The 26,735-nt window shown below is 40.1% G+C and overlaps 2 protein-coding genes and 2 long non-coding RNA genes across 15 annotated transcripts in view; 3 read left to right on the plus strand and 1 right to left on the minus strand.

Annotated features, from left to right (window-relative positions):
• The window catches only part of DOP1A (DOP1 leucine zipper like protein A), a 60,708-nt gene extending 40,340 nt beyond the window's left edge, over nucleotides 1–20,368 (minus strand). For 4 of the 5 annotated variants that reach the window (XM_069011245.1, XM_069011246.1, XM_069011244.1 and 1 more), the window contains exons 1-7: nucleotides 20,287–20,368; nucleotides 8,792–8,983; nucleotides 7,509–7,690; nucleotides 5,107–5,277; nucleotides 3,574–3,763; nucleotides 2,863–2,961; nucleotides 1,670–1,769 (exon numbers count right to left, since the gene is read on the minus strand). In XM_069011245.1, coding sequence (XP_068867346.1) covers nucleotides 1,670–1,769; nucleotides 2,863–2,961; nucleotides 3,574–3,763; nucleotides 5,107–5,277; nucleotides 7,509–7,690; nucleotides 8,792–8,929 — 880 coding nt within the window. In that variant the 5' untranslated portion in view covers nucleotides 8,930–8,983; nucleotides 20,287–20,368. Of the gene's footprint in view, nucleotides 1–1,669; nucleotides 1,770–2,862; nucleotides 2,962–3,573; nucleotides 3,764–5,106; nucleotides 5,278–7,508; nucleotides 7,691–8,791; nucleotides 8,984–20,286 lie in introns of those variants that run through there. The other variant, XM_069011250.1, reaches the window with a different exon arrangement.
• On the plus strand, nucleotides 15,644–17,628 carry LOC138107351 (uncharacterized). Of its 2 annotated transcripts, none has more exons than XR_011149431.1 (3): nucleotides 15,644–16,121; nucleotides 17,230–17,425; nucleotides 17,533–17,628. It is a non-coding gene; the product is annotated as an uncharacterized lncRNA (long non-coding RNA). The 2 variants fall into 2 exon arrangements; XR_011149430.1 differs by having other exon boundaries at nucleotides 15,644–15,912.
• On the plus strand, nucleotides 17,759–20,301 carry LOC138108497 (uncharacterized). Its single transcript, XR_011149987.1, has 3 exons — nucleotides 17,759–18,099; nucleotides 18,541–18,798; nucleotides 20,023–20,301. It is a non-coding gene; the product is annotated as an uncharacterized lncRNA (long non-coding RNA).
• A 4,875-nt stretch (nucleotides 20,369–25,243) lies between the features above and the next one.
• UBE3D (ubiquitin protein ligase E3D) overlaps nucleotides 25,244–26,735 on the plus strand; it is a 97,014-nt gene continuing 95,522 nt past the window's right edge. For all 7 annotated transcript variants that reach the window (XR_011149986.1, XM_069011257.1, XM_069011254.1 and 4 more), the window contains exons 1-2: nucleotides 25,244–25,339; nucleotides 25,679–25,881. Coding sequence is in view for 6 of the 7 variants with exons in the window: in XM_069011257.1 (XP_068867358.1) it covers nucleotides 25,278–25,339; nucleotides 25,679–25,881 (265 nt within the window). In the remaining variant the exon portion in view is untranslated. The remainder of the gene's footprint in view (nucleotides 25,340–25,678; nucleotides 25,882–26,735) is intronic.

Genomic DNA, 26,735 nt, shown 5'->3' on the forward strand with positions numbered 1-26,735 from the left:
ATTCAGAGAGTCTTCCAATGTAACGGATCTCCATCTGCAATGTTTTATATTAGGAATAGAATATCATGATAGTAGAAAAGCAGTAAAACATCCAAAGAAAAAAGAGCAAAAATCCTATATTGTCAGAAAGTTTGTCCAAATATACAGCAAATAGAGGCGGCAGCTGTGCACAACACAGGACCAGGAACAGACACTGTAAAAGTATTCTCTGAAGATGTATTACTTTCAGTGGAGACTATGTTCATGAAATGGCTGTAAAAGAAGGTACCACAACTAAAAAAGCAGCATGATATTTTAAACACATAAAATACCTTTTTCAATAATAGCAAAAGACATATCTAAACCATGAAATTTAGATGAAATGAGTGCAGTGTTTAATCTGTTAAAAACTGTTTCTTCCCCAAATTGGAAAATGCAGGTACGGAGTAGAACATTGCATTTCATTGTCTTTCTTTAAAAGATGAATCATTTGCAAGTCAGTGATTTGAGAAATGATTAACTAAAGAAGCCAGGATTTTCTCATATTTAACTTCTAAACCCCTGAAGCTCCTACAACAACACAACCAACCCTCTCATGCAAAACACTGTTGCTGACTTCTTCCTTCATAATTTCAGTTCTCTCTCAGGGCCCTTTGCTACCCTCATCCTTTCTCCCCAGTCACCCACAAGCTACCTGCCTCTGATGTCTTAGCTATCAGCTGGGAAAGATGTAAGAGCTGCTGGGAAGGGTTCTGGGTAGCCCAAGAAGCACATATGTGCTTAGTGGTGAGCTAGGAAGTCAAACAAAAACGGTAACAGCAGACTGCCAAACAAATCAAGTAGAGAAGCCACTTCATGTCTCTCCATTCAGTCTCCAGTTCCTGGGACACACTTAGGAACTTCCATGATTTTGACTTCTCTCAAAATGGGTTTAAAAAGTAAGTGATCAGATTCATGTGACCACAGGTTTCATTTCCTTAAAATAACAAGGCTGAATAAGAGTTATTGTTTTCCAAAATTTTCTGGTCTTCTAACTATTCCCTTAATAGTTAAGAACCTTCTAATAGCTATAATTCTTTGCTACCCTCTTGTGATTACATGCTGGATTAGTATAAAACTTTAAATTTGTACTGTATTGATTTTGTGTCATTTGGTACAGTTATATTCCAAATTGCTCTATTTTTACTCCAGAAAGGTGTTGAAAAGTGATTGGTAATCTGTTAATTCAATTATACAAACATCTAATGAAGTTTAAAGTTTGCATCCTCAAGCTGTAATATCAATGTTTTTCAACATTCTTTCCTTTTAACATCTTCTATACTGCTGTGCTCCAACTATCATTTACGCTCTATAATGCCTATTCTCTGCTCTCTTCATTCTATGTTTTTAGAGAAAAAGTTGTAGAGTGCCTATTTCCATGAGTCTACTACACCAGGCTCTACTGCTGAATATGGGCCATAATTGCTGCTATAGGAAAATGCACCAACAGTTTACGTGACAGGAATGAGCTCCAGTATGAATTCTTCATCTTCTATGTCCATGGAGAGAGAAAGTACCTTTCCTCATTATGGAAGAAATTGAGTATTTCATTTTTCCAAGAATCTTTCTACACAATATTGCAAACACTGCTAAGAAAAAATACAATCCTTCTTCCACTTCTAGTGACCAATGGAATGAAATACAAACCTACCCAGAAGCCATGCATACAGCCTTCGGTTGAGCGACATATCCCTGCGCAGCACTACATGAAGGGCTGCTGACAAAATTCTGATCATGTCTGGACGTGTTGCCTGAAGAAGTGAGAAACACAAATTTAACTATGAAAAGTAATACTTTTTCTATGCTAGCAGATTAATGTTCATTAAAACCTGGCTAGTTTCATGTTTTGACATTTATGAATTCAGAATAGTACAAGGAAACACAATCTTGCTCTTAGGAAACCAAAATATGATTATTGTTTGGAACAGATACTATTTAATAACATGCACCCTTTAGGAACAGCAAAAATAACTGATTTGACTAACAGCTCCTTTTTGTTACAAGACATTTCATTTGACTATGAGGCAAAAGCTTTGGAAGAAAATTCAACTAACATCCAGTTAAAAAAAAAGATTAAGTACTTTTTCAGTTTCTTACTACTTTAAATGCTTGTAAGCCTTAATATTGAAAAAATGCTGCACTGATATTTTCAACATTTTAGTACCTAAACAGGGACACTGCAAATACTCCTACAGTAACTGATAAATGTGAATGAAGCACTTCCACAAGCAAGAACACAGTTCTCTTTTTACAGGTTTTCCCTTATTTCTAACAAGATGAGAATCAATCTTGTATGAGTTTTCCTCCATTAATAAAATAATTCATGGATCATTTAAAAACAGGAAGTAGCTAACAATAATTGAAGTCCAAAAAAAAATTACCTAGAAGTTGTAAGGTCTATTTCCCACTACTGCTAGGGCTAACTACTCAACCAAAACCAAAAACCATTTTCAATTCTCTAGTGTTCTGAATCTGTTGTGCTAAGAGGATTAACTTTTGCTGATTTTGAACACTGGGAATTGGAAAATTGCAAACGAACAGGTAATTTGCTTTCTCATCAAACTGGATCAAATTAAAAGCTTCTGCATAGACTAAACATCATAATTTGAGCTTACATATACAGAAGTTAAAGTTAACTTCAAAGTTAACACATCAAGTTAAAAAGCAGAAGAGCAGAGATCATGAGGTAAGAATAGCCAAACCTATCAGAGAAAACTCTTCCATGTGACTCTTGCTGGAATTTGGAGAAAATCATTAACAAAAACCAACCAAATACTGCTACTGGCTAAAGAAGCGGAGTACATTTAGGAATTTGTAAATTCATCTCTCATATTAATAACCTACCTGGCTCATGTGGAAAGGAAAACAAAAAAGGATAAGGTCCAATGTGCTCCTCTGTACTAAAACACTGGTATCTTGCACTGATGTGCTTACTGCTTCCACCTGAAGTAATGGCAGATTCCCCCCCCCAAAATAGTTATTTATTATTTTAAGAAGGTAGATATAAAAAAGCACTCAAAAGTAAGAACAATTCTTTATAAATAGTCATAAGTACTGAATGAAGTTATTTTAAATTTTGAATAATGAAACAAGATAAAACAGGAAAATAAAAACTTTCACCACTGAGGAAACATAGAATCAACAGATTCCCTAATCTATACAAACATTAAGCTTTTGCTTTTTTATATTACCAATGAACGTCTTAAGTTTAAAAGACAAAGTAATTCTCTAAATCTTAAAAAAAAAACCAACCAAACAAACAAACCAAAAATTGTAAGAAAACTCCACCACTTTTAGACGAAGCATGTAATGAATGGAAAGTTGGAAATGGAAACCTAAGCAGTTCTGATACATTAATTCAGCTTTGAAATATTCCTATCATGCACAGAAACATCAGTTTAACTGGAGCTATAATAAACATGCACTTTTATCTCTTCAACGGTTAAGTTCAAAGATAGAGAATACATCTAAATCCCCTCAAAATACATTACATAATAAGTAACTTCAATGTTGTTACTTACTTATTATAAGTTCATTGTTCTATTAAAACATTACCATTAATTCAATGTCACTGCCAATTATGTAGAGCTGATCCTCCATGGACAGCTTCCTGTTCAAATGGGAGAGGACGTAAGTGATGCCAGGCAGACGAACTGCAGGGCTGGTGAGAAGGCTCCCCCAGAGAGCACTGTAGAACGCTGACTGATCCACAGCTGAAGCAACTTTCTCCAGCAGCGTGTTTGTTCTGCAGTAAAACCGAGTCAGCTGAATCAGGGCCTGTATCACAGCTCTTGCCCCTGCCCCCAATTTTAGTAAGTATTAAAATTAATTGTTACAGGAAGGTCAAAACTTCCTTTTGAGAGGCCAAGAGAGGCCCAATCATACACTGAACCTTATAATGCAGCCTGAACAGAGCAATTTAGCTAGCAAGCCTGTGGGCCAATCTGGCTGGCAAAATGCTTTTGGTCTGCCCACAGCTTCTCTTTATGTATTCCTTATGTACTCCTTATGTTCAAAGAGCCAAATAACTCCTTCATCTGCTACTTAAAGCCAAGTGTTGCTACAGACAGAGGTTTCAGACAGACAGCAGGAAAGCATAGCTTCCAAAGAAAAGAATCAAGCAGATGGCTTTTGCCCTCTCATTCCTTGCACTGAGTCCTTCTGATAATAACAGGGCATAAAAATACCCCAATTCTTTTGGGCACAAGCAATAACTTCCCCTGTCCTCATTTCTTCCAACTCATGTGGCAGCACCTCTACACCCTACAGCAGGCCCCAGAAGGCAAGCTGGATAGACCTTGTTCCGTGTTGTAGGGATGCCAACTACACTGTGTGTGTCTGCCTACACAGAAATAGAAAAAGACAGTGTTGAATTGCTCTTCACAGACAAGTTGTGAAAATTCAAGTTTCTGAAGTTGGAAATATCAAGAATATGTAAGCATGTGAACAATTCCAAGAATTACAAGTGTTGGAGTGCAACTTCATCCTTTAATATGTTAAGATGCTATCTCAGCACCCCAGCTGCTGCAGTTATAGACGTCAATTCATATCAAGAATCATAGAATTAAGTTGTGAAAGACTTTCAAGATCATTGAGTCCAACCATTAACCCAGCACTGCAAAATCCACCAATAAACCATGTCCCAAATTGCCACATCTAGACAGCTTTTAAATACTCCAGGTATGGTGACTCCCCTACTTCCCCTGGCAGCCTGTTCCAATGCTTGACAACCTTTTAGGTGAAGCAATTTTTCCTAATATCCAACCTAAACCTCCCCTGGAACAACCTGAAACCATTTTCTCTTGTACTATTGCTTGCTACTTGGAAGAAGAAACTGGCATATAACACTAAGTCTGCTTAATGTCAATTCCCTTTCCATAAGAGGAACAGCTAACAGTTAATTTGTCCTAATTAATGCTAAGAACCTTCTACCATACCATTCTGTTGAAATTAATATGACAGCATCAAATTAAAAAGCAGCCACCTTAAAAACAATAAGATCCACATACAAGTATATAGTGAAAAGTTACAGCAAAAAAAACCCCCACCAGATCAAGCATATCACCTTATTAACATACGTATCCTTACCTTTCATAATACTCTGATCCTTCCTCTAACCCAGGCAGAATCCCAGTCAACAGTCCTTGCAGTCCTGGTTTCAGTGTTTTCCCCAAAGGGAGGTAATAAATCTCATACAGACTCAATAATGTTGGCTTAACAGACATAGCAGCATTGGCAAGGAGTGGAAATAGTCCAGAACTGTGAAAAGTAAATTTTATCTTTTTAAGGAAGCTTCTCATGTGACAATTTTATTTCTCTCTAAAGACTGCTACAGGCACATCCAGTATAGTTATTATAAGCAGCAGATTTTTATCTTGGAATTTTGCATAGGCATAGACCACCACACTATTACTGCCTTTGGATGGACAGGTTGGTGGGACAAGGCTAATATTATAAGCTTTATTAGTATTGTGATAACAAGAACTAAAGGCCCAGAGATTACTGCCTTCACCAATAAAACAAATATGATAAACCAGAAGCATCTCTGCATAACAAAACGTTAATTTTGCCCACACTGAACTACACTACAATGAAAATTGTACTTAAAAATACTTTTTTTTTGGCACTTATTAAAAAAAAAAAAAAAACACAAGACTGGATAAGAACAATATGAGGAAATTTATAGAAACAATTTTCTGAAAGGAAAATCTTGATGTTTTACTTTGGCAAGTAACCTTGAGGTAAAATTTAAGACATTTAAACATTTATACTGGCATATTTAAGTGGCATCAAAGTATATATTTACTTCATAAATTCAGTCTGAAAACAGATTCTAAACCCAACAATAAACCCTATTTGTAATGCTGTTCATAACACAGCATGTAAAGAAGTGAAAACACTGGAAGTATGTTCTGAATTTACTTGAATGTAAGTTCATGGAAGTTATAAAAGTGATCTCCTAAGGAGAAGCTACATAGATACTAAAATAATGTTTGCTATTGCTACTAAATATCATAAATTATTGCAAACTGTGCCAATAATCAAAGGCATTTGAACACAACTTCAAGTTTCAAAATCATTGAGGATTCAGGTTAGAAGATCCTGACATATGAAGAAGAAATCAAAGAACAGTAAAAAAACAATTTTAAGAACAGGCTCTTAAAGTATACACCTACAAATCTACTATTAAAAAAAAAAAAAAATCTATGTAGATAGGCTGTTGTCCAGGTTAGAGAAAAATCCCTACAAAACTCTTTCCAAAATACAAAACTTTTGGTAAAAAATACTTTTGCCTTTATCTGTCTAGCAGAACTAGTCCTTTACCATTGTCAATTGGCTTCTTTTTTCTACAGAAAATGTTTTTTTGTTCAATAAGCAGCCCACTGACCCACAGTCTTTCTTTGTAAGGCTATTATTCATACTTCAAGATTTGATGCTCAGACACTGGCATTCTGTTTTCATGACAAATACTGGAATCTTTGATAATGCCTTAATGTGAATGTCTGTCTTTGCCCAAGCAGCAGTAACAACAGCTTTTAGTTAGATTATACAAAGTAGCATTTTCCACTACCCTAGAACTTACTGTTAATGATATCTTGCAGCTACTGAATCACTGTACAAGAAAAAAATGTGAGCTGTGAGTTCACAGTATCTTTTAAAACATGTGGAAACACAGAACTTAAACACTCCCCCTCAATGTAACTACGTATAAACATCATGACAATGCAAGACAGAAGAGTTTGATGGAAAGGCATACAGTTTACTTCCAACCATTAATGTACACCTTTTCTACCTAAACAGAATTCTATTTTATCCCACTATTTCTTAAATTGTAGAAATTTTAATCTCTAGGGATAGGTAAAGACTAAGAACCATGTGTGACAGTGTGCATACTCCCCTCTATGCATTATATAATAATAACTTAATGTCTTGCTCATCCCACCCAACCAAAAACCTAATGGAGGTTTAGGAACCAGTATATGCTGACTAAACTTAACTTTTCAAGGTTATCTTTCATTTTCATTATCATCAGTTCCAGAGACTGAGAAAAAGTGTGTATTTGCCCCACATTCTAACAAAACAGACAAATCTTTCTGTCAATTTGATGATAAAGTTTCTTGTAACAAACTATACTCAAATTCTTTTCCAACACCACTTAAAATAGAAAAATGTAATGTGACTACAATGAAATGTTAACATTTCAATTACTAAACATACAGGCAGAAAACTTTATTTCAATGAAAAAATAATAAATTCCAGGTTTTCTTGCACTGAAGTCAGTTCCTAACAAAAATTTAGGTGATCTGTTTATCTTCCATTATACAATATTCAGAAGAAAAGTACTAGACAAGCAGCAAAAATACGAGGGAAAGAAAATGATTCTTAATTGATTCTTGCTATATAACAAAATAATACTGCTAATGTAAAACGCAGGAAAACGAAAGGATCTCAACTACGCATGTGGAATGGAATTGTTTAAAATACTGTACCTGTAGAGGAAAAGATCTTTGGCCAAGCGCTTGGGTCCAATGATTTTGAAAATTATTTCATATGTTTCAAGTGCCTTCCGATGAACCCCTCCCGGCAGAGCCGGATGAAGACATTGTGCCAAGCGCTTGCCTATCGTCAGCTTTTTGGGTACTACCTGGTACTTGGCGTTGTTCTGTAGCACCTGGTAAATCAGCACATTAAGAAAAACAGCACAAAAGAAGTTAAACATCAAATGCACATTTTATAAAGGAGTTCCTGAACATGTTCAGTAAGTCACCACACAAACATAGGTTACAAGAAAAAAACCCAAACCTATTAAAATGTACCGTGGAGCTTTTTCTTTGCCATACTTTTCACCTGTACACTTCTTATAGGTGAAACTGCCAAGGCATTTAAAACTTCACTTGCAATGGGCTTCTTGCCTATAGCTTGTCCATTTGTCATTTACTCATCTTTTTGAGGACAAAAATTGCTATTTTCTGTTTGATAAGATCCATTATCACTAGCTTAAAGAGGACTATTCAACTGTGGGTCCATGAGTCTGGGATAGCTTTTAGAAAATGTCATAGAGCGAGATCATATACAAAACTTTAGCACTGTCTGAAACTATGTAATCACTTCAGGACTGGAAAACCATAGCCTTCACATTGCACAAACACATAGCAAGAACTGCTACAATCAAAATAAGAAAAAAAAAGGAAAGAAATGAGAGTTAATACAAAATAAATATGCCACTTCCAACTGTAGCGTCATTTTCCTGAGTGGGGCTCCCTAGAAACACATGCAACTGACTAAAACATGGATATCAGGATCTATATTCATTTGTAAACTGCTATAAAAGATTACAATGATATTGCCCATTAAACTTAACTGTTAGAATGAATCAGAATGATAACATTCTTTGGTCCATTGATTTGAGCCTCATTTTAGAACTCATGCTTCATAAAACTACTGCTGATACCTACACCAGTTACTATTTTTCACACTATTTCCGTAACATTGAATGATACTAGAAGTAAATGTGACTAATAAAAGAGATTATGCATTTATTTCTACTAGAAATATAAATAACTTCTCCCTTTACTTAAAATTACAAAGGGTTCAACTCTAGGTCTTAGAAAGGTGTTTGATTTGTTTGCTCCTTGCACACACCCAACATTTGGCTCAGACTGCTGAAATATTTGCAAGACTATTGGATGGCTGGAACCTTGCACTTCTGTACTGTTACACCAGTACCTTTTGCAATTCCTGAATGTTTTTCAAGAGCGCCTGACAGGCATACCTTGTTTAGCTTCCCAAGTGCTGATATTAAATCAGCCCATTCACTGGAATATTCGAAGTTCTTCAGTGCTTTGTCAACAGCTGCTACATAGTTTCTGTACTTGGAATCAGTCAGCAGCTCCAGCTCCTCTGTGTTCATCCTCCCACGGTGTCCCCACTAGAGACTAGCTTGCAATTCATGTACAGACATTACCTATTCAAAATATAAAAGAAAAAAGCCCTGAAACCATTGTTCCCAAGACATACTGTTAAAATATGTATCAAAAGCACTACATTTCCCTCAAAGACATTAAAAAAAAATCTGAAATCAGGTTACAACAAACCCTAAACCAAAACTAACAAACTGCAAACAAATATTAGCAAATATTTAACACATGTCCAACATCAAGTCCTATTAAAAAACCCAAACAAATAATAAAAAATCACATCACAAGCCAAACAAAAATCCCTAGAAAATTCATGCATTGTCTCTCCCAAAAAGCACTGCTTGTTCTAAACAATGCAACAAAGGGATTTTTCATTTTCTTTTTTACTTCCTCTGGGCCCATCACCAGAAATCCCCACCTTTCAACAAACCAGCCCTTCTGCAAACAGAAGATGCCAATCTTTCTGAAACACTTCCAAGCAGAAGACTGAAGGATACATACAGCAGTTACCCACTATTCAAGAGGACTTCTGTGCATCAACACTACCTTTTACAAGACCTGCTACTCTAACGCAGAGAAGCAACTCTACTTTTTTTTTTTTATATTATTGTCATCCAGGCACAACAAAAGGACATGTTTACCAATAATCATTACAGTTCTGTAATCATAGGCTTTTGCAATTTGCTCCATATATTTTCATCACGTGGTAGTCTACACCAAGTAATTAAAATATTCTAGTTCCAGAAACATCACCCTGTACTTTAATAGGTCATGGACTACTTTTTTTTTTTTATAACAGAGATTCAATAATCTTTTAAAAGGAATGAGTTTTTAAGGCTATTTTCACCCCAAGAAAATACAACTCAGCGAGAAATCCTACTGTATTCTATTATACCACATCTGTGAAAAAAGCAGATTTGGTGCCCCTTTTAATGGGGGTATTATTGGGGGAGACCTTTTGAGATCTCTTTTGTACTTGGCTTCAGAAGAGACTTCACATTCAGCAGATGCTGTTCTCTTCTGTCTCAAATTAAAGGGAAATGGGAAGAAAATTGTGTGCAGAAGTGCAGGCTGAAGCACGACTGAAAAATCCAAACAAACCATGGGACAGGTACAAAGAAGCTGTATTCATCAGACTGTCTTCCAGGTATGATAGGGAAAGTTGCAAGAATAAACAAAAACAAGTGACAGATAAAATCAAAGAAAGAGCTGGGTGGAAGGAGTGAATAAAAAGGCCAAAAATTACAAGCTTTTTGCACTGTTGATTCTGATGGCAGACTAATAATGACAGACTGTCTCCAAGACAGAACAGAAATGCAAACCACTATTTAAAAACCATGTTCTGAGTGTCAGATTGATAGATTTCACAATATCCCACTGGTGTAAAGCACTTAGATACTACTTTTAATTTAAAAAAAAAAAACCCAAACATTTCATGTTGGTTTCATTTTATAATAACCATTTTTGGATTAAATCCCAAAAAGAGATCAGGTTTGTTCTGAAAAAGCTGTAAAATGCCAACAGATTTCTCAAAAAGACAGTTGCACAACCACCAGAGTCTGATCTCCAAAAGTGAAATAAAGTATTAACACTAAAAAGAAAGAACCAACCCATAAAAGCAGAACAACTCCAATTTTTCCAGGCACAATGGATGGAGAAAGAACTTGACACAGTAAATAATTCTTTCCAAGTGAAGAAACCATCAGAATCCTTTCCATCCAGCTAAAACATCAATGGAACCACTTATGGCTGAGTGGAAAACAGGGCTCTGTCTTCCTCAAGTGCTTGAAAGACCTGAAAGCTGAGACTGGTCTGATAAAGAATTATCAAAGGTTAAACAAGCCCAGGCAGAGCATAGGTAGCTTCCTCTCAAGACTTAAAAACTAATCAGAACAATCTCTTACTTTTAAAAACAAAACATATTAACATCTTTGACTGAATAATTATGCTTTTAGACAAGTCTAATGCACAGTGGCTGTGCAAATTTAATCATTATGAAGTTTTGTATAGAGAAGAAAAAGCATACTCTGTTTTCTTACTACTCTATGGTTATGGTCTCATTATTCTATCTTGGGGAAAAAAAAAAAGTTTTATGCAAAAAGAATTTATGCAAAGACTTTCTTGCATACTTTTCCCCAAAATGAAATCTCAGTTTTAAACAAATCATGAGTAGCCATAGTAAGTGAGGCACCCACCCAAAGAATACTACGTGTTATGTAATTTTTTTATAAACCTTGGACTACTTTTATTCTACAATCATTAAAATTACAGGAATGACCATTTATTAGTTCTCATACATAAAAATAAACTTGTTTACTATGGTTTTCTTTTTGTTTAGTCCGAAGACATTCCAAAATGTAGTTTTTAATCTTTTCATGTTTCTATCATGTATTCTTATCAACACTTTCCTGTTCTCTTCATCGATAATAAAAATGCAGATTTAACAACATTTGATTTTGCAGCTGGTATTTCAATACAGTGTAAAGCTTGGTAGTGTCTATTTCCTTATAAGTATCACACCCTTATTCTTTCATGGTTTACTACTTTAAAAAAAAACAAGATAAATAGTAAAATTTGATAGATCAAAAAAAACCTTGAAAAATAGCGTTTTCTGCTACACCATCAAACAGCCCACAGAATAGAACATTTATCTTGTCATTACACAATCACCATTTGGCATGAAGGCCAACTTTCCTTGGAATGTTCTTTATTTGTTTCTCTTTTGAAACAAACATATGAAGAGCACTATCCTTTGCTCTTTTTTCCCCCTTTTTGTATACCAGATGAGATGAGCCAATGTTCTCAGATTGAAGGTTAAACCATTCTCATGAGTCTGACATAGGCAATCACTGACCTGTCAGATGGCCGGGACTTTTTAAATTGTGCAAGTCGAAAAGTAAATATGCTTTCTGCCCCACCAGAAAGCTTATTATGAATGAGGAAGAAACCACCTAAGATGTACTATACACTTTCAAATCATTTAATATAATTATATTTAAATCATAAGTGATAAAAGAAGTAGGTCCTGAAACTTACTAACTCCTACTTCACCTTCTAGTGGGGATTAAAATACAGATACCACACAATTCTGGGTACACCTGGATGCCTGTGGAGTCTTTGCACAACTGACAAGGAAGATGTCTGGGGCTGTGGATCTTCTTCTGCTGGGGTTGTGCACAGTGTGTTCCCAGAGCAGCCTTCAATTCCCTTCACTGATGAGCTGCTACAGGTTTTCCTCTGACTCGCGTTAAAACAATATGGTTTCAGCTATGTTTCCACAGCAAGTGCTCATTTTTCGTAACTTTTGTACCTAAGCACCTTCTGTCTCACATCAACACAAACTAGTCACTTGTTTAAGAGGCTCTAAATGTTTTTCACTGAAGCCAAATTAACGTGGAGAAGAACAGTAGCTTTATCAAATCAATTTAATAAAAGCAGCTTTAGCTAGATTCTGTTTTGATTTAATCACAAGGTTATAAGACTTGATTCATAATCTCTCCCTTATCTGTTTTACCCCAAAACTCCTCTTCAGGTTTGATTTGCTACTATTCCACTCTTACATTTTTCAAGCCCCAGATAATTGCTCTATTTGTGTGCTTCACACCAATCTGCAATACTGAAATACTGGTACACGTCCAGTGGCTGATTGTGGAGCACAAATCTACATACATCAAGTCACTTCAAGAAATCTCAAGATTTGTTCCAAGTACTGTAAGAATCTGAGATCACAAGCTTGCTCCTTTGAATTCCTCAGGGTCTCTGCTTTGCAATGCAATATTCCAAGGCATTTTAAAAATTGTTTAGCATTTCAAGGGTGGCTATGGGGTGCACAGCAAAAGAACTAGTAGACAATTAAAAAGCAGATGACAAAAAATTCTAATTCCACTGCAGTGATATTGCTTTTTAAGCTGTGTATAGTGCCCACATATTAAGCCAGCAACTCCAGAAAAACATTTGTATTTAAATAGACTCAATACAAACACAGATTTGAATACATGGAAAACAGAAGCCTTGTCATTTGGTAATTTATTATGCTTTGCTTCCCCTCAGAAGCATTTAACAACATGAATAGCAAAATAAGTACTGCAAATCCCACACTACACTCTTCAGATAAAATTCAAATGTAGGAAATACATACATTCTTCTATAACCACAGATAAAGATTTTCCAATTACAGCTAATTACTCTGTTTCTAGATTGACTTTCCACAGAGTCCTCTTACTCAGATTTTTTCAAACAGGAATCTCTAATGTCTTCTGAAGAATAAGAACCATTTGAGCTTGTTATGTTGGCTAACTGCTATTCAGTACAAAAATGAAAGAAGAATCTTCCCCATACTACACAAACAAACAAAACAAAAGAACCCCACCTAACAGTATTATTAACTATAATTAGCCACTATGTCATTAGTATCCTGAAACAGTCTACAGCACTTAGCAAGATTTAATATTGTGATTAATAACTTCTCAATACACTTTTCTACCTACTCATATTCACAAGTGGACACAGCACATAATATTTTTCCACAGAAAAAACAGCACTGCTTTAGGGGTTCAAATTTCTTCCATGACAAAATTAAATTAAATCCAATCCAATCCAATCAAATCTGTATAATAATCTGTGCATTACCCATAGTGGCAACTTCTAAATCAACACAAGATGTTTTCCTGAGAATGATTCTCATATCAAACAAGAATTAAATGAGAGAAAATCTATAGCTTGTACTACAGAGGTTAGATCAGGTACCCAACTGGATGTGCAACCTCCTTACTTATGAAGCCACAAAACAAGATTATTATTTATTACTATGCAAAAACTGAAACTGTCAGTAAAAAGAAACTGAGTACATTTTTCCTTATTTTACATTTTCTTCAAATAAAAAAGACTGGAAGAAACCTAAGTCTATCACTGAGCACAGTCTGATGCAAGTACATCAGGTATGTAAAATGTTCTTTCTACTATTCCTGTCATACAGTATTCCAAAATGTGACTTACACCAGACATGAGTTCATAAAGAGGAACAAGTAACAAGCTTAAAAATTCATAAGGAACGTACAACAAGCCTTCTAAGGATTCAACTGCTCTAGTTACTATTTAAGAAAACAAAAGTATAATTATAAACAAACCCTAAATGAACATGCTTTAGAGCATAATTTTTCTGAAATTAAAAAAAACCAAAACCATCCAATCTATGTCTATCTGTTTGTCAGAGGTGAAAAGAAAGTGACCAAAGACTTCCCACTCTCATTGACAAATACATGTCTCTTTCAATTGCCTCTTAAAAACTGAGTTTAGGGTAACATTTTAACCCCTCTACTCAATTCTATTTTATTACAGCTTCTCAATATTTAACAGGTAAACTACAAAACAGTTTGATATACCGGACTGAAATTTTGATTTGAGTTCAGACCCACCATCAGAACACTACTGACTCCTTTCAGCCCTTGAGCACTGCTGTCTGCATACTGCTCAGGATTATCTTAGTTTCTGGCAAAGTATAATAGACATCATCTTTTCTAGAGTTAAGTACTTTTGCACTTCATGAATACCAGAATCTTACACTGGAGTCTCTACTTTTAAAATATTGTTCTTCCTGAGACCAAATCAAATATTCAGATTTCACAGATCTAAACTTATGTCACTCAGTAAATGAAAGATGATAATTTGCATCTTTCTTACAACTCAGGTCAACCATTAACTAAAATAATGCTTCCCCATATATTTTCCTTTCTTACAACAAATGATTGCCGAGTTATCTATGTAATAAATTACAGCTTAATCAATATTCATTTTATGTCCAAAAACCAACAAAGTTCCAGATAGCCTTGCTTATTCTAAATTATGTAAAACATCTAACATCTCTTACTAAAAAACAGATGGTAATTTAAGTCAGAATAATACAACATACAGAAAAAACAGGAAAATGCTCCCTTGAAATTGTGGTTATCCTTCAATACTCAGTTTCAAATACTTTTTTTGTCCCCTTTTTCCCTTTGTTCACCAATGTATCTGAACAGCCAATATTTCAATCTAAATGTAGAACTGGTCACTATTTCCCTCCTATTCAATTACACATTTGAAAAAAAAAAAAAACCTAAACCAAAACACCAAGAATTTACCTTGTGCTCATTTGATATGTGTTCAGAGTATTACCACCTTAAACTTTATTTCATCTCAGCTCATACAGTTACCATCTTTATGCACAACTTAAGTTTTGGTAGCAATGTATGCCTCAAAGAACTGTAAACAATTTGGTTAAAGACATTTTAAAAATAATCTTCATTTCATTCTCCCATCTGACATCTGAACAACACCAAGTATTTAAGAAGTTTTTTTAAATCATAGAATGTTTTGAATTAGAAGGGACCTTAAAGTGCACCTAGCTCCAACCACCCTGCCATGGGCAGGGACACCTTCCACTAGAAGATGAAATATAACCTCCTGGAGTCACTAGTCATTTCCACAATGCTGAGCCAAACAGAACCATAAAATCCTTACTCTGAAGTGTAACAATGTATATAGTGTATCAACTACCTCTCCCTGGACCAAAAGAAACTGTTGCCATGCTCAAAAAAAGGTTGGCTTGCTCCCTGAATTGGGAGGGCCTTTTTCAGCTATCCACAATCAAATCTGCAACATCATACAGTGTCAGCAGTTTTTCCACCTTCATAAACAGATCCTGAGACTGAATATTAGCAATAAGGCTGTTTGGACTACTCTAAACAGGATATGGAAAGTATTTACCTGACATAGCTACATCCATGGTAACCACTTCAGTGGTTTGGAAAAAGCACTATCACAGAGAGAACGAGGGTGTTCTGGTGCGAGTGCAGCCGCACCCTCCCTGTGGCTCCTGCACCACCGTGAGCACCGCGAGCTTTGTGCTTTCCCAGTCCCACAGCAGAACTGTCCAGCTCCCACATGCACCCACTGGACCCTGGGACCACTGCCTCCCCTGTGGGGCAGTGCTTGATAAGTACATGACTTCAAATAGTTATCTTCTCTCCAGCTGCCTGAGCACAGGAACAGGACAGGCTTCCTAAAATAAACTGCAATTTATTTTCACTTTTGTGTGTTTAAGCCTTGTGCCTTCAAATGGTCCCTATACCCTCTCTGAAAAGAATTCCTTTTTAACTGGCTAGCTTTTCTTTTCCAAGCATTTATTGAGAGGGGACTTACCTTGAGGTATTCTTTTTCTTTCTTGGATATTTTTAACTCTTGTCAAATTAGTAAGTCAAATTAATATGCAACACAGTTAAAATAAAGAAATAGGTAAACAACAGCAAAAAAGCCATAGCAAACATAACAATGAAATCAACTCAAACCAGTATCAATTCATTTAAAGCTGTATTTGTACTACACTTTGTTTTAAAGGAGAGTTTGCCAACTTCAGGATACTTTTCAGCTTAGTACACAAAAATAAAGGACTTAGATGAGGTTCACTGTCTTACATTACACTTGCAGTACTCTGTATGGAGAGAGAAGCTTTGCTTTCAGGGTAATGCTGTGCCTTCACATTGAGACTTCTCTTTAAATATTCTGATATACAGTTTAACAACGAATCTACCAAACTAACAACAAAAAAGTGGTGGCCTGGTAATTTATTCATTTGTTCTTTGCTCACAATAGCCTTTCATTTATCCATACCCATTGTTCTAATATGTAGCTTCAAGAGAGCTTAACATTCTGTCTCCAAACAATCCTGATACGTCTTTTCACAACAGCATCTCAGAAGCTCTCATATTCTTATCATTACCTTACTCAGATAACCTAATACAATGCATTTGAGCAAGACTTTGTGCATCTTCCTTTTTTATTATGCCCTGAGATCTAAGATATTAGCAATTAATAATTTCAAATTTCAACTAATTTCTATAACTTTATTCTGATTTTAATTCTGAAATAGTGTCATATGCCATGCCTATATCTCTGCATTGTCTAGATTGTGGTTACATTTCACAATGCATCTGGTTTCCCAGTTCTAGTGGTGGATTTCAAAGGAATTTGTAAAGCAGAATCCCTTTCTGACTATTCTGAAAATGGTGCCTGGACCAAAACTCGTTCACTCTCCTTATCCTCGGAAGTAAACCAGAAAAGACATAAATACAAGGTTAAACTCCCTACAATTTCTGCAAGTTAAAAACCTAGTTAAGCAAAACACCATTCCTTGACTTCTAAGAATTTTTTTTAGGTTTATATTGAACGACAAGTTTCTGATAAAAATAGGAATGTGTTAACTAGTAAAACTGTTTACTGATTCTCTTTGGTGCTTTCTTTTCATTTCTTGTTTCAGTTATTCGGAGAAAATGGTTGATCCTGCAGTGTTTCTTCTCCCTGGCCTCTCAGAGGGAAACATATCACTTACTATTTCTATTTATCATTCAGCTTCGTTTCAGCTACAAGTCAGAGCAACATGGTTATTAATCTGGAAGACAGTTTATGTGCATACAGGCGAATTACTTCAATTTTTCTATTTCATGCTTTAGCAGGTATCACTTAGTGTGGTCTCTTTTCCATCTCCTATTTTTCTCAATCATTTTCAAAACATTAACAACATACTTCATATCTCTTCTTGGTTCTCTTCTACACACTGCAGATTTAATACAGCTTCAAGGAAGAGAAGAGAAGAGAAGAGAAGAGAAGAGAAGAGAAGAGAAGAGAAGAGAAGAGAAGAGAAGAGAAGAGAAGAGAAGAGAAGAGAAGAGAAGAGAAGAGAAGAGAAGAGAAGAGAAGAGAAGAGAAGAGAAGAGAAGAGAAGAGAAGAGAAGAGAAGAGAAGAGAAGAGAAGAGAAGAGAAGAGAAGAGAAGAGAAGAGAAGAGAAGAGAAGAGAAGAGAAGAGAAGAGAAGAGAAGAGAAGAGAAGAGAAGAGAAGAGAAGAGAAGAGAAGAGAAGAGAAGAGAAGAGAAGAGAAGAGAAGAGAAGAGAAGAGAAGAGAAGAGAGCAATAAGCATTTTCAGCCAGCCCGCCCAGCCCAAGCAGTCAATCCCAGCTAAGCAAGAAGACACTAAAGGTAGGCACCAGGAACTGTGGTCAAGAGTACTAAGCCAGCAATGAACACACAGAAGTGTCTTCCCTTTATTCAAACAGATAATAATGCCAGGAAATTACAGGCTAAGCCCCCTCACACCAGTGGAGTACAGTTCATTTTCTTCACAGTGACAGGTAGGGGCCTGTGTTTTGGATTTGTGTTAAACACAAATAATTATAATATAGAGATATTTTTGTTATTGCTGGACAGGGTTACTTTTCTCCTTTCTGTACTGCCATGTGGGAGGTGCATGGGATGTTGGGAGGAGACAGAGCTGGGACAGGTGACCCAAACTGGCCAAAGGGGTATTCCAGACTATATGACATCATGCTTAGCATGCAAAGAAGGACAAAGGCAGGGACATTTGTAGTGGTAGTGTTTGTTTTCTTCCCAAGTCACTGCCAGGTGTGATGGGGCTCTGCTCTCCTGGAGATGCCTGAACACCTGCCTGCCCATGGGAACCACTGAATTAATTCCTTGTGTGCATGGCTTTTGCTTTCCCTATTAAATTGTCTTTATCTCAACCCATGAGTTTTCTACCTTTTACCCTTCTGATTCTTTCCCTTGTCCCACAGGTGGGGGAAGGGGGCTTGGTTGCTGGCTGGGGTTGAACCACGGCACCCAGCCACACTGCAAGCTTGCTGTGCCTGCGATGAGCATTTCTAATGGTCAGCTTAGCATGCCAGTAATTTTACACAGGAAAAGCACTGCCAGGATAAGCACGGCCTAACTTGTGAACATAACCATTCACTCAAATGCACAGCCACTCCACTGATGGAAGACATAAGATAACTTTTCTTTGCAAGATGCTGTTTAAACATCTACTGTCACAGGTGATACCAACAAGTTGGGAAAGTAAGACATTCAGTAAGCTAGAAATGCAGCCTCTCCCCATATCATTTACAATCTGCTTAGTTTCCAAAAGTGCCAGTTCTCATGTCGATGAAGACAAAACCACAAATTATGCTATAAACATTCTGCCTGTTTCCAAACCAATATTCCCCCCATGACATTCATATATGCTATATTGAAAATGACTGTACATTTTGGATAATCACAATATTTAGGCATCACACTATTAGCAAAAGGTCTACTGCATCCCATCTTGTTTTTGAAAAGGTACCAACATTAAAAAAAAGTAAAAAAACACAAACAGAGAAAAACTGATAGCCAGGCCTGCCTAAGTACCTAACACAGGCCAAGATGTGGCAGCAAAATGAAAAGACTAGGATTTTCAACCTTTTATTGTGCCCCCTTATTATCTGCAAGCATCTAGCCTGTTACTCTTTAGATAGTCTTCCCAACTCTTCACATTCCTACAGCTGGAATTCAGGTATCAGTAACATTCTGCAGTTAACCTGAGAACCATAACACTTTCACTATTACTGCATGTTGAAAGCAAATCCAGGAGTGAAAGGGTTCTTGCAATCAGCAACAAAAACACAAGGGTTGAGTCACCCAGAATAAGCTCATCAAAACCTGCACCTCATATCTAACATATCTTAGGTCATTTAAAGCGATAAATTGTTTAGGCTTCTCTGGTTATTGTCAGAGGTATGAAAATATTATTTCTAAAAAACACTTTAACACCAGAAGCTGTCATATACTTATGCTTTTCAAACTGCTATTACAAGATTTAAGGCCATCTCTGCATCAACAGATGAAATTTAACCCTGCACCACACAAACCAGCGACAGCCGTATGTCCCATGTATCCTTCCAAACACCACACACAGTAACTCCAGCAATCGGGAATCTGACCCAAAAGAGGCCCACAGCCCCCTGGATGCTCAAGGTCAAAGCAGGACGGCCCTGGCAGCCCAACGCCAAGCTCATTCCCAGGCGGGAAGAGCTCCCTGAGGAAGCTCCACCGCTAAGGGCGAAGCCAGGCCCCGCCAGCTGCTGCCCGGGTGCGGGCGCGGGGAGAGGCTCCGCACCCCAAAACCCCCCCGGGCGCGCTCCACGCTGCGGGGGGACAGAGCCCGGAGGGGGAGGGTGGACAGGTGCCACAGGTTAATTGATGCAGAGCAATTAACAGGCTATGACCGGTCTCCCCAGGCTCCTCAGCACCTGCTCCTCGCACACAGCCCAGTACGGCCCGGCCGTCGCCCACCACGACGGTGCCGGAGGGGAGGGCAGAGCAAAGCAGAGGAGGGCAGGGCAGAACAGAGCAGAGGGCCGCCTCGGCTCGGCTTCAGGGGCGGACCCTCCCCAACACCGGCGCGGCGACGGGGATGGAGGTGGGAGAGCAGCAGCCGTCGCCGGGCCGCGCTGCCTGCCCGCACCAGGGTCCCGGGGAAGGAGCGGAGGGAGCGGCGTTACCTGAGCGACCCGAGCCGGAAGAGCCCGACCGCCGCCGGCACCCCCGCGCCGCCCTGACAGCTCCCGGCGTGCCCCGCGCCGCGCCCACCCCGCCCCGCCCGCCGAGCCGCCGCCGCGCTGCGCCCCCTGGCGGGACGCGTGCGCAGGTGCGCGGGCGCGCAGCGGGTTCTGTGTGAGTGGGAGCGCTCGTTTATTTTGCCCGGTATTTGCTGAGTTTATCAAATACAGCGCAGGTAAAAATGAAAGGCAGGTGGTTGTTTAGAAAAATATACTGGAACAGCTTGCCCAGTGAAGCTGTGGATGCCCCATCCCTGGACGTGTTCGAGGCCAGATTGGATCAGGCTTTGAGCAACCTGGTCTAGTAGAAGATGCTCTTGGTCATGGCAGCGGGGATTGGAACGAGATGATCTTTAAGGTCGCGGAATCAGTTAGGTTGGATAAGACCTCTGAGATCATCGAGTCCAACCTATGATTAAACGCTGCCATGTTAACCAGACCATGCCACTAAGTGCCATAGCCAGTCTTTCCTTAAACACCTTCAGAGACTGACTCCACCACCTCTATGGGCAGCCCATTCCAAAGTCTAAACATTCCTTCTGTGAAGAAATTCCTCTGAATGTCTAGCCTTAACCTCACCTGGAGCAGCTTGTCCTCTTCCCCTGTCTCTGGCTGCCTGGGAGAAGAGGCCAACTCCCATCCAGTCCCTTTCCAACCCAAACAGGTCTGTGATGCTATGATGTGATATTATGTTTATGTTAGCAGTAGCTATATTAGGAATTTTCTACAATTTCTTGTGATTAGTATGCTTGAATCCTTACTACACACAAAAGTGTATGGGTGCCCACATAGACAGTGTTGGAAGGAATTTTTTACTGCATTGCAAGAGTGATTTTCTACTGACCAATTCCACAGTATAAAGGGTACAGTTCTTAGACTGTAATCTGTTAGTTTTAAAGTCATCATTACAATTCTCAAATGTAAGCAGGCTTCATGATAGCAAACAGAGCTTATAGTTATAAATTACTTTCAGTAACTGCAAAAAAATAAAGGTGCATTCAGCTTACATGATTAATATTTTAGGCTTTGACTGAGGACAAGTATTTCTAAAATATTGCCAGGGGAAAATCTAATAATATTTATAAATCTTCTACTTGCTGACTTATGTTGCCAGCCAATATTTAATGAGGTCTAATTTTATTCTCCAGACTTGGGATAATAATAAAGAGGAAATGCAATTCCTTTTCTCATTAAACTATACCAGGAACTGGTAGATGAAAAATAGTTACTTTCTGGAAAGCTGACAATTTCCACTAGTTTTCTGAGGCATCAAGTATGACTCTATGTGTCATGTATTTTTAATAAAATGGTGCACTTAAATTTATTGTTTTCTTTGAAGATACTTCTAAATGCCTTTGAGATGTAATTTTTAACCAGGTTGGTCGTGCTTTTGGAGCTATTTAACAGTGGTGAACTTCACAGACGGGAAGTGACTTTCAATAACTGACCATGTGCTTTCACATGCTCCTGCTGCTGCGTGGTTGGATTTCTAAGCTTCCCTTGTGCTGAATTTAGTACTGGCAGTTACAGCTCAGAGCTCCAAAACAGTTCTTTCAAGTTGTCTCATCAACTTTATGTGCAGTGGCAATCGAAAAAACACTGTACATAGTTGGAAAGAATATTGAGAACAAGACAGGGGTAGTTGTTTGAGTGCTGTATAAAAGGCTGGTGCAGCCTCAGATTGATTGTGGCATCAATGTTTGTCTTCACAGCTCAAGAGGGATGTAGAGAAGTTGGGAAAGCACTGTGTAGAGATGCCACTGCTATATTACAGCAAGAGCAATAATGACTGGGACTGTTCGATGCAGAGAGAGAAGGCAGGGGAGAGGATTGATCAAATTCTACAAAATCATGAAAGGCAACAAAGTTGTTGTTAACCAAACCCCACAGTATGAGAATGAGGAGGCACAGAAAATTATTCTCTGTGAAGCAGAAAACTCCTAGAACATATTGGGACCAGGGGCTGGGGACTTGGACACTATCCGTAGGTTGGAGGATGCATTATTCATACTGATGACAAACATATCCATAAGTGGACACTGAAGGAATTGGGTAGGGATGTCCCCACAGGGGAAGTACCAGGAAGCAACTGCACTATAGGAGCTCTTCTCTTTTGTACCTCCTTTTACTGATGTTGGAGTCAAAATACTGGATTGGGTCCAGCACTGATGTTAGGTGCACTTGCTCTGTAGGACATTTACCTTCCTTTCTCTGTAATTATTTCACAGCAGAAATGATGAGAAACTTATAATAGACAATTTTGAATAAATGAAGCACACACCCTGGAAATACTTAAAATTATTCATAACTTTGTAGCCTTGTGTAAGCCTTTGTAACGTCAAAGGCTCTTTTACTAATACTAGGAGTCAATTCTCCTATAATTACATGGGGTTTATGTTTGATGTATGACCTACTTGTCCAGAACAATTTAGCTCACAACATGTACACTGGTTTCTGAAGCAATTTTAAATGAAACCCACCATGTAGACTAATTATTTTTCTTCCTTAAAAAAGGAAACAAACAACAACAACAAAATCCCAAACTACCAAACTCTGAACAGCATGTAGACAGTATAGTCCCATCTTAGAATACTTCAATAAATTCATGCTTTGTAAAAAACAACAAAATAACTCAGTAGAAACTGTTGACTATTGTCTGCTGTATTTTTCCTCACAAAATCTAACCTTACTCCATCTTCTCTTTGGGACTCTCCTACTTGGTTTTGATAACTATAAGGACTAAGATTACTTCAAAATAATCTTTGATAATAAATTGCTATAAAAGTAACATGCAAATTTGTCTTTTTGTTTCAAGCTTTGCAGATCATGCTTTCAAATAACTCTCTGAAACCACAGAAGGTCTTGTGACTTCATGAAAAGTAAACACTTTTAACATTGCAGAAAGACTCCTTTTTTCAAAGTGACAGTTTCTTTCCTTGGTGTCCTTGAACACTGAACATCAACTTCTTACATACTGTAAGGGCAGCATCCTGGATGAAGTGTGCACTGGTGACAGCGCTCATAAGGTAAGGAAAAGTCACACAGGCGTGTCAGGGTGGGCTTACAGTCTCTTGATAAAAGACCTCATGGGAGGCAGTAGAAAACCTCAGCCCAGAGCAGCAGCTGACTGTGCCGAGTCTGTTTGCTATGAGTACAATGTGACAGCATTCAAGAGCTGGATGCACATGGATCAGGAGAAATTCAGGCAGACTTGTAAAGCTGCGAGAAAGGGTGAAGAGGTTTTTTTTTCACAAGGCAGGGGGTGAGTAGTGGGCATGACAAGCCACAGGACACAGTCCCCAGTGCTGGGGAGCCTGCCCCTGTCTCAGCAGAGTCCTCTGCTCAGACTGAACTTTGCGGTCATGATGCACTGACCCCAGCCAGCTGTTAGCTCCGGGGTAGAACCAGAAGTGCAAAAGCAAGAAAAACTGTGGGTTAAAACAGTGATGTTTTTGTAGATGAGGGAAAGTGGAACAACCCCCTTACCCCCCCAAACATACAGACAGTCACTCACCATCTCCCACAACAAGACTGCTGATGTTCAGACAGTCTCTGAGCAATGGTCACTTTGGAAAGACTACGCCCCGAGTTTTTACTGCCAAGCGTGATGTTATGTGCCATGGAACATCACTTCGGTCGATTCAAGTCGGCTGTACCATCTCTCCCCCTGCCCCAGCCTCTTCCCCACCTCCAGCCTACTTGCTGGGCGGTGCAGAGGGAGACACTGAAGAGGCCTTGACACTGTTGAGGCCTTGACACTGTTCAGCAGTCACGAATCCCGAGCACGCAACCCCAGGCACAGCCCACAGTTCCTGTGGGGAGGTGCCCGGGAAAGTGGACCCAGGCTCCTCCCGGTAGGGGTGTGGTGTAGCGGGAAAGCAGGAGATGATAGCCCGATGTTGATACCGAAAAGACTGGGCATAAGAAAACCCCGTGAGACCAGCCGATTGTGCAGACCCTGACCTTGAGGCCTCGGGACCCGATGGGACTCATTCCTGGGCCCCCAGGCCTGACTCTACCGCCAGCAGCGGCCAAGCCGGCGGGCGCAGCAGACTCCGGGACATCTTTCCACCACTGCCTCCCACGGCACCGCGGGGGCCGAGCTGCTGGATCCTGCTCTTGGGTCGCAGCAACCCCATGCAGTGCTACAGGCTTGGGGAGGAGTGACTTGAGGGCTGTTCGGCGGAGAAGGGTTCTGACAGCCAATGTGGGCGAGCAGCGTGCCCAGGTGGCAAAGAAGGCCAGTGGCATCTTGGCCTGTATCAAGAATAGTGTGGCCAGCAGGACCAGGGCAGTGATTGTCCCTCTGTACACAGCACCTCGAGTGCTCTGATCAGTTTCTGGGCCCCTTACTTTGAAAAGGACATTGATGTGCTGGAGCGTCTCCAGAGAAGGCTCTCGAAGGGTCTAGAAAACATGTCTTATGAGGAGCGGCCGAGGGAGCTGGGGTTGTTCAGCCTCGAGGAGACTAAATGCTCTCTATGTAAATGCTCTCTACAACTCCCTGAAAGAAGATTTTTGGGGTTGGTCTCTTCTGCCGGGCCTACTGTGACAAGATTAGGGGGAATGGCCTTGAACTGGGACAGGAGACATTCAGATTCGAGATTAGAAAAATATTTTTCATTGTTAAGGTGGTCAAGCACTGCAATAGATTTCCCAGCGAGGTGGTGGAGTCGCCATCCCTGGAGGTGTTCAAGAGGCGTCTGAATGTAGCGCTAGGTGATGTGATTTACGGGTTACAGCGGCAGTGCCGGGTGGACGTTTGCTCTGGAGGATCTTAAAGGCCCCTTCCAGCGATTCTGAGTCTGTGATCCTGTGACCCTACGATTCCAGGCAGGCGGCGCTGTGGCGGGCGGGCGGGCGGCGGCCCCGCGCCTGCGCCGGGGGGAGAGCGGCCGCTTCCTGGGCCGTGCGTGGCGCTGCTCCGTGCCGGCATGGCGGGAGCCTTCCTGATGGAGATCAGGCGGGGGACGCAGAGCGCGCTGCTGGTTATCCGGTAGTGCGGGGGCGCTGCCGCCCGCCGCCGCTCGGGCCGTGCGGGGCAGGAGGGGGCGCGGCGGGTCTGGCTTTTGGCGTCATTAGCCTTCAGCGGGGGGAACGGGTTGTGTGCGGGCGCCTCTCCCTCTCTGCCTATTTGGCTCGGCACAGCCCGGGATACTGTGCAAATAAATTTTTCCTGAGAACGGTGGATTGTTTATCTCGGCTGCTCTTCGTTCACCGCGTGGATCCCGGGGCACGACTGGGGCTGCGGGGGAGCTGCAGGCCGGCCTCCTTAAAGCAGCCGCGCGCCCCGACAGCTCCTTCCCGAGGCATACCCGTTGCTTTTCCTCCGCAGCGCGGCGGCGGAGCTCCCCAGCGCGCCGGTGGAGGTTTCGGTGTGCGTGGATTCCCTGGAAGTGAGGAGCGGCGGGAGCTGCGATGCGGCGGCGCTGCCGGCAGGGGTCAGGCTGGCGCCGTCCTCGTGCCGCGGGCTCCGGCGCCTGCGCGGGGACGGGCTGCACCTGCGCGTGCGCCTGCGCGGCCCGCCGCCCGCCGCCGGTGAGGGCCGGGCGGGGCCGGGCCGGGGCCGCCGCTGGGAGAGGCGGGAGGGTGAGCGGGAACCCGCCGCGTTTAAGTGAGAGAGGCTGTAGGGCGGGGATTCTGGAGAGCAAGGACCTGGAACTGTCAGTTTTAGAAGCTGAAAGTACAAAAACGACGTAATGAAAGGGAAACGCGGTGTATTGGGGGATCTGCTCGTGCTTCCCCAGAGTACTTCAGAATTATTTGCTGTCTCTCCTATTCCGCGTTTGGTAGCTGAAAATCGTAGAATCATAAAATGGAACGGACTTTAGAGATCATGTAGTCCCATCTCCCCAGTGCCATTGGCAGGGATACGTCCCGCTAGACCAGGTTACTCAAGGACTTACCCGACCTGGCTTTGAACACTGCCGGGGTTGGGGCATCCACAGCCTCCCTGGGCAGCCTGTGCCAGTGTCTCACCACTCTCACAGTAAAGAATTTCTTCACAGCATCTAGCCTAAATTTCCTTTCTTTCAGTTTGTACCCATGACTCCTCATTCTATCAGTAATTCAGTAATCTGATTCATCCAGGCAATTAAGACTGTGCTTGTCCATCCCTGACCACTTAATCATAAAGGATTATGGGTCTGTGTTGGGGCTCATTATTCTCACAGCTGGGGTTTCAGAGGTTAATGTCACAGGTAACATCTGCAAAGTTGCCTTCTTTATTTCCGTGATGCTAATTCAGGTCTAGGATGTGTTTGCAATAAGTAGAAAGCACGGTAGTACAGCTGTTGCTTTCTTTCATCCTGGCATCCAAGCTCAGTATGTTTAGATTCATTTCATGCGATGTGGCACAGAAAGATATATTAAATAACACTTAATTGCCATTC

This window comes from Aphelocoma coerulescens, chromosome 3, assembly GCF_041296385.1.
Source record: "Aphelocoma coerulescens isolate FSJ_1873_10779 chromosome 3, UR_Acoe_1.0, whole genome shotgun sequence".
In the NCBI taxonomy this organism is placed as follows: domain Eukaryota; kingdom Metazoa; phylum Chordata; class Aves; order Passeriformes; family Corvidae; genus Aphelocoma; species Aphelocoma coerulescens.